Source organism: Ammospiza nelsoni, chromosome 13 (genome assembly GCF_027579445.1).
Source record: "Ammospiza nelsoni isolate bAmmNel1 chromosome 13, bAmmNel1.pri, whole genome shotgun sequence".
Lineage (NCBI taxonomy): Eukaryota > Metazoa > Chordata > Aves > Passeriformes > Passerellidae > Ammospiza > Ammospiza nelsoni.
This window is the reverse complement of record NC_080645.1, coordinates 8607691-8619649: the sequence shown is the minus strand read 5'-3', so window position 1 is coordinate 8619649 and position 11959 is coordinate 8607691. Positions and strand designations below refer to the sequence as shown.

Here is an 11959-nt window from a genome sequence, read left to right as displayed (position 1 = left end):
CTTCAAGTTAACCACAAGACACTGGTCAAATGCAACCTATGTAAGTGAAAGCAGGAAGCATGGAAAGTGCTTTTCACTTCTTAACTCCTAAGGAATTATTTGCATCCTTGTTAACACTGGATGAGAGAGATGGTGTGGAAATGTGCTTAAGCCACTAAAACACATTTGTCTTTATTGCAGTAAATGAGAAATTGCCAATACAAGACCTACTTCTGTGCATCATTGAACTTGTGCTTCCCAGAGCTGTAGCCTGTCACAGATACCAGTAGTGAGGACAGATGAGTCAGTTAAGGATAGAGAATTCATTTGCATGGTAAGTTACAAGTCCCAGTGACAAAAGGGACGTTCTCACTTAAGGGTATGGTCAGGCTGGAATGAGGTGTGCTGTGTTAGGGAGGCACAGGGGAGCTGCCAAGGCAGTCTCTTTGGTGCTCTGACTGCTTTCCTGCAGGTTCCTGTATCCTGGTTGCTGTCACAGGACCAAAGTTTATGTTGTTGGATGTGACAAAACTGTAAGTTAATTTCTACATTTAGAGTGGTGCCTTTTCTAATCAGTACTTTTGAAAAACAGATTTGTACCTCTCAAATGTGCAAGGCCATTTATTCTCCTTCATTGGTGGAGGTTCTCCTGAAACAGTGGTTGAGTTCTATTTCTGTATTTCTTCTCTTTGTATTCCCCAGGTCTCTTCTGTCATCCCTTTCCCACATATCCTCATGCTACTTTTCTTCCTGATGGCTTCCAGTTTCTCTGAGAAAGCTGTGATGGGAACAGGTGGCCTTGAAAACACTCTAGGCAGGGAGTGGGTCTTTGCCAGGGGATCTGGCAAAGCAAGAAACCTGACTTTCTCTTCCCACCAACCAGGAACAAACCATTCTTTCCTGCATTGACAGGACATTGCAGCCTCTTCCAAAAGCCCTGGTAACTGTGGTGTGCCAAGACAGATTTCTTGGAACATATTCAGTAACTGAACTGCAAAGTGTCTGCTTTGTACAAAATAGGCATCAGCATGATGGATCTCAAGAGCTCTTTCTTTTGTGTGTCAGAGATGATCCATGGATGAAACACTGACAAATCACTGGAGATTATAATTGTAAATTGCATTTGTTCTCCATCTATGAAAGTAAAATAAAGCCAGTGACAGCTGAATGATGAAAGAGTAAAATTCTGTGTACTGCAGCTCTGGCTTGCTTGGAAACTGCATAGTTTCTGAGAAGCAAGAATAAATATGGTAAGGCTTCAGGAAGTTGCTTATGTGAAGGTTTTCTTGTGACTAGTTTCAGTGTAAGATTTTAGGCTCTGCCTTTGACTGTCATTGTGTCATTGTGGTTCAGGCTGACTTCATTTATTTCACTGCATTTTTTGTGGCCTGCAACCACCTCACATGGAAAAATACTCTTTCAGGAAAAGTGAGTTAGGCTGCAGTCTTTTAAAGAAAGAAAGAAGATAAAGTGCAGTACCACTGCATGTCTGTACACATTGACTTGTCTGACTGGATAAACTGTTTGTTGTGAACCAAATAGTTTAGGATTGTATTGGGAACTGTCTGTTTGTAAACCACCTTTTAACAAGTTCTGCTTTCTGCCACTTATCCATTTTTCCCCTGAAGATCTGTCCTTACAGTGTTTATAGCTTTGTGTAATAGCATGTCTGACCATCAAATGGGCTCGCAGTTCAAATTTTGCCTTGAGATTTCTCTGCATTTCCCCTGCTCTGCTCCTAGATGGCAGCCTTATTCCAAACAGCTCCCCGGAGTTCAGCATTCTCACCATGGAGACCAGCAAACGGAGTGTTCAGTTTGTGGTGGGGGCAACCTGAAAGATCATTTTTCTTTAGAACATCACTCCTACCTAGCAAGGGAAATGAAGATCCTGCTAATGGGTGTTACTGGCTGTCTGCACTGAAACATTGCTTCATCAGTTCTGGAGGTGTGAAGATTGGTGGAGTTGGATAATTTGTCAGGACCAGAGAATTCTGAACTTCAAATTGGCAATCAAATAGAAAATGGTTTAAGGAAACTTGTCACCTCCCCTGGAAGTCCCCTGAAAGCTTTCTTTGGTGAAATTTTACAAACCATCTTTTAATGGTCCAGTTACTTTTGTTCTGATACTGCTATGGTTGAGTAAAAAAAGTTGAAATTGGGACAAAGTATTGGGGAATACTTTGCAAATTATCATTGTCCTGTGGCTGGGCAGGATTTATTGAGAAAGAGACTAAAAATGAGATACTAGCTTGAATATCAGTTCCCAAAGAAGGTTGGTTTTATATAGTGCTTTTTGATTTTTTTTTCCTTTTGTAGTTTTTCTAGATTTTGGGATGTGTTAGAGTGAAACAGTGATCATATAGGCTACTAGCAGCTCTGTGTCTGTTCCTTGTATCTTGGACTGTACCATGAAGGATGTTTAGCATCTCACTGCCTAACAGGACATGGTGCTTGGCTTCTGATAACCTTTAAGGTATTGACAACCTGTGATTAAAGCAGAAAGCTGTGTTAAGGCACAGTTTAGGTTGGACCTGTTTGAGAGGGATCCCTGTGTGTGCATGCACAGGTGCAGGTGTGCTGTAGCTCTGAGTGTCTGTGCCAGGGCTTTTGTTTGCTTGGGGAGTGTTCCAAGCAAACCTCGTGGCACTCTGCACCTCCAGGGCTTAGATTTGCATCGTGGGCCAGTCTTGGGAAGCAGGATGGACAGGGCTCTTACAGGAGAACTGGCCTGGAAGGTTGTTCAGCTGTCAGTGGCTGTTTGGTCTGCAGGACCTGGACTCCTTGTGGCTGCTGCTGAGCTCTCAGTTCCAACTGTTCCACCCCACAGATCTTCCTGCTTGTTATGGCAATACAGAGAGCCAGTGTTAACAGCCAGTGCCATCAGGTGAGTCTAAATGCAATTTGTCCTTCAAAGTATTGACTGTGCTGTCAGTGTTTTTGTGGTAGGTTTCTCATTAATTTCACTGTGGGTTCTGGAAAATAACTGGCAAATCTAACTGCAGCATTCCAAGGCATTGCTTTCCCCAGTTATTTGCCTATCCTTTAAGGAGGTTGCCACTTTGGTTGCAGTGGTAGTGGGACAGCTCTAATATATAATAGAATAATTTTATTTCCTCTTTTTTTAGGTTTCCACTTTCAAAACAGGTTAACAGAATTTTAAGTCTGGTTGTCCCAATGTTATAAATGATTAAGCAGGTGTTTTGGTTGAGATGAAAATCAGTTTTTCTGCATTATGGCAGATCATGATTTCCACAGATATTGTCAGGTCATAATGAAATGAAAATATCTGTGAATCAGTATACTAAAATAATTGGGTTTTTTTCCCTGCACTTACTTCATAATGGTTTCTGGCACTGCCAGCTGTTGGTTAGGATGTGTCATCTAAGTAAGAGGCAAGGAATTGATTAGGCAGGAGGCACTGAGACTGGATAAATACCTGTATTTATTTTTTTCTGCAGAAGAAAACCTAAACCTGCTTTCACCAATGTTGTTTAAAATTTCAAGCCCAGAACATGGTTCACATGAATCATGTGGTGTCATCATGCAGTATTTCCCCAGGAAAAGGACAGGTACCTCTTCTTCATCTTCCCTTCAGTCCCCCTCATAAGTTGCTTTTTTTGGTACTTCTTAACTTTGTACATCTAACCTGAGCTCTGCCTTTGGTCTTCTACTAAGTGTTATTTCTCTCAATTATAACTTACTAATTTTGTTAATCACAGTTAAGAATTAAATAATATTTTTAATCCTGGACAGCCCTGAGGACCATAAAATGCTTTTAAGAACAGTGAGTGTTCCAGATACCAGAAGCACAAATATTAATAGTCTGGAACCTTACCAAGTTTCTGTGGTTTGTTTTGTCTTGGAACAAACAACTTATGAATATTTAGTGGAAAATACAATGCTAATAAAGAGAAATCTTCAGACTGGGTCAGAGTTGCTTTATTTGGGGAAGTTGTGGAGCGAAAGGGGTGTGGCCATGTGAGCAGGTGTAGTGATGGGAGGTTGGAGGGGTGGAGTTGGAGTCTCTGCTGTGGAGGTGCTCTGGCCCCCAGCTCTGGTTCTCAACAGCACCAAAGAAATGTTTCAGGGTCAGTGAACTTGCTGGGGCAAGAGGTGACCCAGGAGTTCTGGTTTTCAGTAAAACGCATAAATGATTTTACTAGCACAGCAGGTGTAGTGTATTGACAGTAGTGTTTATTGGTGGAGTTGAATTCTTCAGCAAATAAAGAATTCTGATGTGTTAAGGATATTTCTAAGGAATGGCATACAGCCTATTAACAGCAGAGTTCAGTGATATTTAGATTTAGACTTGTCATAACCTGCATGAGTGTGCAGTAGGTATGAAATCTGTCTGTGAAACCACACAGTGTCCTGGTACAGGTTTGGTTGTACAGACAGTCAGAGGGAAGGCAGGAGTGTAAGGAACTCTGGAAGAGAACAGCTGTTCATTTTGCATGAGCCTCTCAGCTGGGGACCATTAAAACTGAAACGTTGGTGTGTAACTCAGGTGAATGAAGTTAGAATAAAGCTCAATTTGTTTAAGTTCACTGAGGAACTGTGGGCTGAGGCTTAAGGTAAAAGTGCCTTTTTTTGTAGCTTTCTGAAACAGTGGAGGATAAAAACTGTTTCCTGTCATCTTAGAGAACTAATGAAGATCTGTTCTTTAGGACAGAGCAATTCTAAAGAAGGAAAAGTGGTGCAGTAGGTTAGGAAATGCATAAGACAGAACTATCTTGAGTCTTTGCCAAGTACTGATTCAGAGCCTGATCCTGAGATCAGGAGTTTTACCTCTGATTGTGTTACAAACAAGAAACTAAATTAGAAACTATAAAAACTATAAAAAAATGTGGTTTTTAATTGCACAACTAGAATTCCCTGCTAAACTGTGTGGACAAATCTATCTTAAGATTAGAAGATGAGCATTAGAATTTACTTTTTAAGATTTTTTTTATAGTAGCAGGTCTGGACATCCAGTGAAAGGTTTTCAAAAAGTTTTCACTTTTAAAACAAAGTGAAAACTTTGTTTAGCTAAATGATCACAGTTACTATTTCTAACACTTAGAAAGAGGAATGGTTTGAAAATAGTACCTCAAAGCAGTGTATGGGCTGAGTGGAAATTAAGCAAGAAGCCTAATTTAGAGAAATACTAATAGCTGCATTCTGAAATACAGCCTGAGTGCTCTGCTGGGGAAAAGTGTCCCACAGCGTTAGAATTACTCATGAGTCTGGTCATCTCCAGATCTATTTCTCTTTCATTGTTGTTCACACCCATTTTAAGAAGATTGGGAGTCTCATCCAAAATATTCAGCTTACATTTCTTGGCGCTGAGCGAATTCCAAACGTGGCAGCTGTGGTGCTGTTGCTTCCAAGAGTGGCAGGGCAGGCTCTGGCACACAGTTACTTAGCAACAGGGAAGCTCACGTTTGCTTACAGCTCCTGCGTGTGCATCTAAATGTAGTTGTGGAAAAAAATAAAAGGTTAAAGGACTTTGGAAGGGGAAACAGACACTTGAACAATTTGTACTGTTCAGTGGTTGAGACTGATGGCAATAGTATATAGGACAATTAGTCTCAAAATATTTTGTCTTTTCAAATCTTTATTAGACTGTTAATATGTTGCAAAAATTTGAAATCCAAATGAACAGAACCGTACTCTGACCAACTACAGAAAGATCAAAAATAAAAATACAGGAAATGGTAAAGAGTAGGGGACATTCTGTTTTGAATGCCTGTATTGCAGATGCATTCTTTGGAAACAAGAGGTTTCATTATTTGAACATTGGGAATCTGAGGAATTCATAAAAATTATGTTTTGTGAGACTAACAGATGGATTGAGACTATATTAGATTAATTAATACTGATTGTTGATTGTTGCTTCTCAGTTCACCAGTGCTTTTTTTGCTGATCAAGCTGTGAAATCTTAATGGGTTTTTGACAGCTTGCACTCTGTGACTGCAGCAATACTCAAAAGCACAGTAACTTAAAAGGCCACTGTCAGCCTGTTCTTGGGTTGTATTGTGATTACAGTAATCTCAGTTTCTGGGGTTTCAGGCTTGCAGTTTTCCTTTTTGGCCAGCATTGGAGCTGCAGTGGGGTTTCCTTATATAGCAAAGGCAGGAAGGTGATTGCAGCTCACTCAGACATGAGGGGGAGGCAGGGACCAGAGAGAGCATGCCAGGAATGGACAGGGTAGGAAAAAGACAAGCTAGATTTGGCTAGGGAATGGAGAAAGGTCTGATGGTGGGAATTAACAGTGAGTGTGGTCAGGCTGTGGGGGAGAATGACCTGGAGACCTGCAGGATGTCAGGATGTCACTGAAGGAGCAGTGCATTGCTTCAGCAGTGGGAGCTGGAGGGGAGCAGGGCAGTTGGAGAACAAGGAGAGTAACTGGAGAGGTGCTGCTCTTACAGAGGAGTAAGGATACTGCTATTTCAGCTGCTCCCAGAGTCAGGTAGTTCCTTTATATCTAGAAATTCAGTGGTTGGAAAAAGGAATTCTCCAGAGGCTGTGTTCTTTTGTTCCTGTGATTGGTCTTCCCCATCTGTGCCCTTGTGAGTTTACTGGGCTTTTGTGTGGGCAACAGATTCAGACATGATATGGAAGGTGAACAAGATCCCACTACCACTGGGAGTGGGATTGAGAGTGTTAATCCTTGTTTTTCAGAGCTTAGTCAAAATGGGGAGACATCTTGTGAAGGTTTTTGAGGGCTAGAATGAACCTGGTTAGGGGACAGTGATTTAAAAGACGGGGGAAAAAAGTCATCAATCCATGCTGCCAAAGTTAAAATCCAGCTAAAATATTTACCTTTGAATTTAATATTCAGTCTAGAGGATTGTATAATTCTGATTTCCACATGTATATTCATGTGCTTCATGTGTACTTTATGGGGTTTACTAATTTAATGATATCTCTTGTAGTTAATGGACCATTAAATGAGAGGCTGTAATTACACTTCTGTGGCTGCCTCAGAGTGGGCAAGAGGATATGTGTTAATTCTTTATAAAAATGACAGGATGCAGAATAGGAGCTTGATAAAAATCTCTCATCCCATGCAAGTGTCAGCCTACTCATCCCATGTTGGGAAACGAGCCTGGTCTGCTCCTCTCCCTCCTAAAGCTTTTTAGAAGGCAGGGAGAAGAATGAGGTCAAATAATTTTGCTTCCAGTTACCTCCCCATGTTTTAAACTCACAGGCTGTTGAACATGAAATCTGTGCTGCAGCAACTTCTACCTTTTGTAAAGGTAAAATGAGCAAAGTTTGTTTTTCCTTCTGCAGTTCATTCCTTCAGTAGTGGAGACCAGAAGGATCCAGGTGCTGTCAGATTGACCTATGTACCAAGGCTTGGGGTTTCACAGAAGGAGGAGACTGCTACCCAAAAATTGGCCCCCACCCTTACAGAGAAGGCCTCAATCTCTTCTCCTTTGGACCTTTCTTCTGACCATCAAAGGCAGGTTGGCTGTGTAATGTGGTAGCTCTCAATGCAAAATCCTCTACATCCCCCACCCATGTTTGCCAGGAGACAAAGTACATACAGAGTCACTTTGTCTCTTAATTTGTGTTTTTTTTTTAATGGTGGTTGTAGCTATTTTCAAGTCTTCCCTTGGTAAGTTGCCTTTTGTGAGTTTATTCAGCTGCAGACATTATATGCACTTGCTGTGGCAGCTGGAACAAAAGCAGAATATTGACAGAATTAAAATTTGCTGGCAGCTGTATTTGTGCTTTGCAGGCAGAATTCGTTGTAGTGCAAATCTTTGTGGGCTAATGAAGTTAAAGCAGGGCTTTAGATAGTATTCTTTTCAACAAAACCAGCTTGCCTAAAGCTGTCTCTGCTATTGTTTTCCTTCTGAAACAATGACAGGGAATGCTGCAGGTTTAAAAATGGAATATAATTTATGAGGCATCAAGCCCTGGGCATGAGTCCTTGTGTAACTGGAATTTAAAATCTACAATGAATATTAATGAGGTGGGGAGGGTTGCAGACCTGTCCTTTAATACTAATCCATTGTGAGAGGAGCAGCTCTAGCAATGAGCTGATACTGGCACAGAGACAAGCAGGCATTGACTGCTCTTAGAAAATGCCTCATCACTCAAAGTCTTCACAGGCTCCTGAATACTTGTCCTGATCAGATACAGAAGGGCACCTGAACATTTCTGGTGTCAGTTCCCTGCTGATCCTGTGTGCATTTCCCTGGGGACACTCCTGTGCTGGCTTTCAGCTCCAGCCCGAGGTGTGGATGGAAGCGTAATGGAAGGGTAAGTCAGCAGGGCACTCTGGAAGTGCCTGTGGAAGAGAACTGGGAACCTTCAGGCTGATGTTTAGGGCACAGTTATGGTGACTTAGACTGGGTGACATCAGTGTTAGAAGGTCCCTGCCTCTGATTATTAATCACAACAAAGTTTGTAAGTACTTAAATCATTTCATAACTCTTAAGTGTGTGTAGAAGAAATGTGCCAAGTGACTAAAGCTTCCCCTCATTTTCAGGAAAGAAGGTACTTGTATTAATACTTTGTATTAACCATTTGAGCTAAATAATGTTGTTCAGATTATAAATTCCCTGAAAATGGGGTGCTTGTGGACCAGTGCACCTCCTCTTAATTCACAGAGGCTGATGCTGGGGAGATGAGAGAGGTCACCTCAAAAATGCTGAGTCCCTTCATTTTACTCTATAGTTAGGGCAGGAATTGGCAAATCTGTCAGCAGCTGGCTGGAGAAGCCAGTTAAAATAAACCTCTCTACCTCTTGTCTTGGTCTGTGCTCCAAATGCACTGATGTGCTGCATCCTCTCTAATTTGAGAAAGGAGTTTTGGGGTGTAAGTATAACAGATTTGAAGAGTTCCTCTAAAAGCTGAAGTACTAACCTTGATCTTGATTTCATTTGTTGGATGTTATGTGCATGAGTTTTGGTCAAGTTCTGCATTTATTCTATAAGTAATTGGTGTCTTGTGACACCTTCAAAGCCTAGACTCAAAGTGATCACTTTCCTTGCCTCTAGCTCAAGGGCAAGGCTCCAAGATCTGTATTTCCTGATATGTCAAATCCATTAGACTTTACCCAGGTACTAAAGATAACATAGTCCTGTGTCCATTGTCACAGAAATATAACTTTGTGAAAAGTGGAGTATTACCTTGTTGGGGATCGCAAGTTACATAGTTGCTACTAAATCGATGCCTTTTAATACTCACAGAATCACGCAGTCCAGAACTGACATTGTGAGATTGGAGATTAAACTGAGGGAAAGAGAAGCTCCAAATTAATTATTTTTCAGAACCTAAATGGAAAAAAATGCAGTCAGTGAAACTCATAATAATAATTATATTCTTAATATTAATGAATGCAAATACTGCAGGAAGGTGTTGTTTTACACTATGGTTCTGTATTTAGATCTGCTAATGGAAGGTTGCAGGCTGAGCATTGCTCATTCCAGAGTTCTTGCCAAAGTTTCTAAAGGATTCTCTTTGTCATGCAAGCTTTCCCCTGTGGCATGATGCTTGCATGCTGTACATGCCTCTGCTGCCACATGAAGTAATAGTGTCTCTTTACTAAATCTAGAGTAACTGCATGGTTATTTGTGCTATTGGAAGAAGTCACAAATATATAAAAATACTTCTTTCCCTCCCTTGGGTCTAAGGTCATTGTTAAGCCCTGCACCTCTTGAGCAGTTCCAATATTTGTTCTTTTCTTAGGTACTGGAATGGGGGTCTTTAATTCCCACAATCAGTTACATGGTAGTAAAAAAGCTGAAGGCCATGTTCAAGAGTTTGGTGTCCATGGGGATGGTCTCTTGTTCCTCTGAGAGTGGCTGGCTGCTGTTCCCAGTGCCAGGAATGCTTCTGGAGGTGCTGCCACAAGGCCAGCAGCATCCCTGCCCTGTCCCTGTGGGATGGCTCAGCAGGGGCAGGGCTTTCACCAGTATTCCTGTGCCACTGCATGCACCAAGCTCATGTGTCTTAAAAATCCTGGGGCAGTTTGGACCTAAAATTTATAGTTTACTCCTGCCCTTTAAAAGGCAGAATGGTAACAATAGGTCTTAAAGCTGTGAAAATATTCTATGAGCTAGGAAAGGTTTAACTCTGTTTTACAGGTGGAAAAGCCAAGGCACAGAGATTGAGTTAGGGATTGCACAGGGGTCTGGCAGAGGAGACTGGTCTCATCTCTGGAGGTTTAAGTCCAGCATGTGAGGCAGCCTCAGGTTCCTATGTCCCTTTAGCAGTAGTTACATTACTAAAATCTCTAGAGCTGTGCTCAAGTCACCCCCGGCAACCCCCGTTCCATACTTGTTTGTTAAATAGCCTGAAAAACATTCCCTGCCAGGCATGGCCATCTCCTCCTTGGCCTTTGCCCTGCAAGAGTTCCTCACTCTGATTCTGGTTTTGTCTGTACTTACATTGGTTCCATTTCATTTTTTAACAGCATATTTGTTACTTTGCTGTACAAACCCAGCTGGAAACACACCGCTTGTTGTTGCTGTGAGAGGGGCAGCCAGCTCTGTACCCCCACGTCTGGACCTGACATCTCTTAGATCATAATGCTAAAGGTACAGTATCTTACCTCCATCACTGGCCTATTTCAGGGCAGGGTGCACCCCTGCTGTGGTGGGACACACTCCTGTTGGGATTGAAGCAGTGAAGATGTGGCCCATACCAGCCCTGCTCCTGCTGCCTGAGGTTCTTGTCCTCCTGCTCAAAGGGAGGGCCATAGAGAGAGGCTGTCATTTTTGTGCCCATGCCTGATGGATTCATCCTTATGCTGGATCACTTGCAGCTTGTAATCAGAGATAATTCTATTACAGCTTGTTGGCTGAGTGAAAGATGAAAACAAAGATTAAAACTGAAAGCAGATTTCCTTCTACTTCTCTAGAACTAATTCCTTCTTAGGTCATCCAGCATCTTAGTATCTGTTCTGTTTGTGTGTTTGTCCTCCATGGTCACAAACTTACAGGTAAGAACTCTATTTTAAAAAAAGCATATCTTACACAGGGCAAAATAAAAAGGAATTTATTGGCTGAGAATCAAATGCATGAGGAACATCATTTGGGTGCATTGTGGCTGCATATTAAACTGTGTAGGTAGAAATAAAAGATCTTAGATCTAGGGGGTTCACAGATATGCCTACATGGACTTCATGGCAATGTACACTTGTGCAAGTAAGTGAGGCATTTAGAGACTGAAGGGAATGGCTCTGTGTGCATAGCATCAGATGTAGAAACAGTGCTTAAGACATAATAGATGTGTGAATTCTGATGGAGGATGAGCCCTTCTGAATGGTCATTTTGAGTCCATTCATTGTTCCCTCTATTCCTGTGCTTAAGAAATTGAGCATGCAAGAAATTCCCACATGTGTTAGATTTGTGTTGTGTTGAAGGCAATATCCTGCAGCAGTTATCAGTGTCACTGAAAAATAGAATAGCACTTAGATAAATTAAAGTCTTGTCACTGCTTGGCTGAAGCCAACATGCTGTCCTTAAGTTACAGCTAGAGCAACGTAAAATTGGATTAAAATAAGTGAAGGAACAAAGAAATGCAGAGAAGGGACTGCTCAGTGGCTCCAGAGGTCTGGCTGTCATCTTGTATTGTTTCTGTGCCCTGGAGTATCTGTTATCAGTGATTCAGGAAGTGAACTGCTGGGATATGGATAGAACTTAGTACTGTGATAAGGCAGTGAAATGACTGAAATGCCTGGTGTAGTGTCAGATAAGATGAAATGCCTGGTTTATCACACAGGCAGAATTCTAGCAAGATCCAGGGAGGCTGTGCAGCTTTATTCAGTGAAAGGCTGCAGGCTACCAGGGTGACCACCAGACAAGACAAACAGAATGGGGACTTTGTATCAAGAATCTGCCCTGCACAGATCCCTGCGTTTGAGCGTGGGAGGATTTTGTGTTTCAGATTACATAAAGAGATTTACGGTAAGGGACTCCTTAGTGCTTTATTGTGAGCCTGGTTTGAAACTGAAAACTTTCTGGATGGCGCAGAATTGG

The 11959-nt window shown here is 41.8% G+C and overlaps 1 protein-coding gene across 1 annotated transcript in view; it reads left to right on the top strand.

Moving 5' to 3' along the window:
* Nucleotides 1-11758: 11758 nt before the first annotated feature.
* MYLK3 (myosin light chain kinase 3) overlaps nt 11759-11959 on the top strand; it is a 31894-nt gene continuing 31693 nt past the window's right edge. The window contains exon 1 of the mRNA XM_059481683.1: nt 11759-11887. Coding sequence (XP_059337666.1) covers nt 11795-11887 — 93 coding nt within the window. The 5' untranslated portion in view covers nt 11759-11794. The remainder of the gene's footprint in view (nt 11888-11959) is intronic.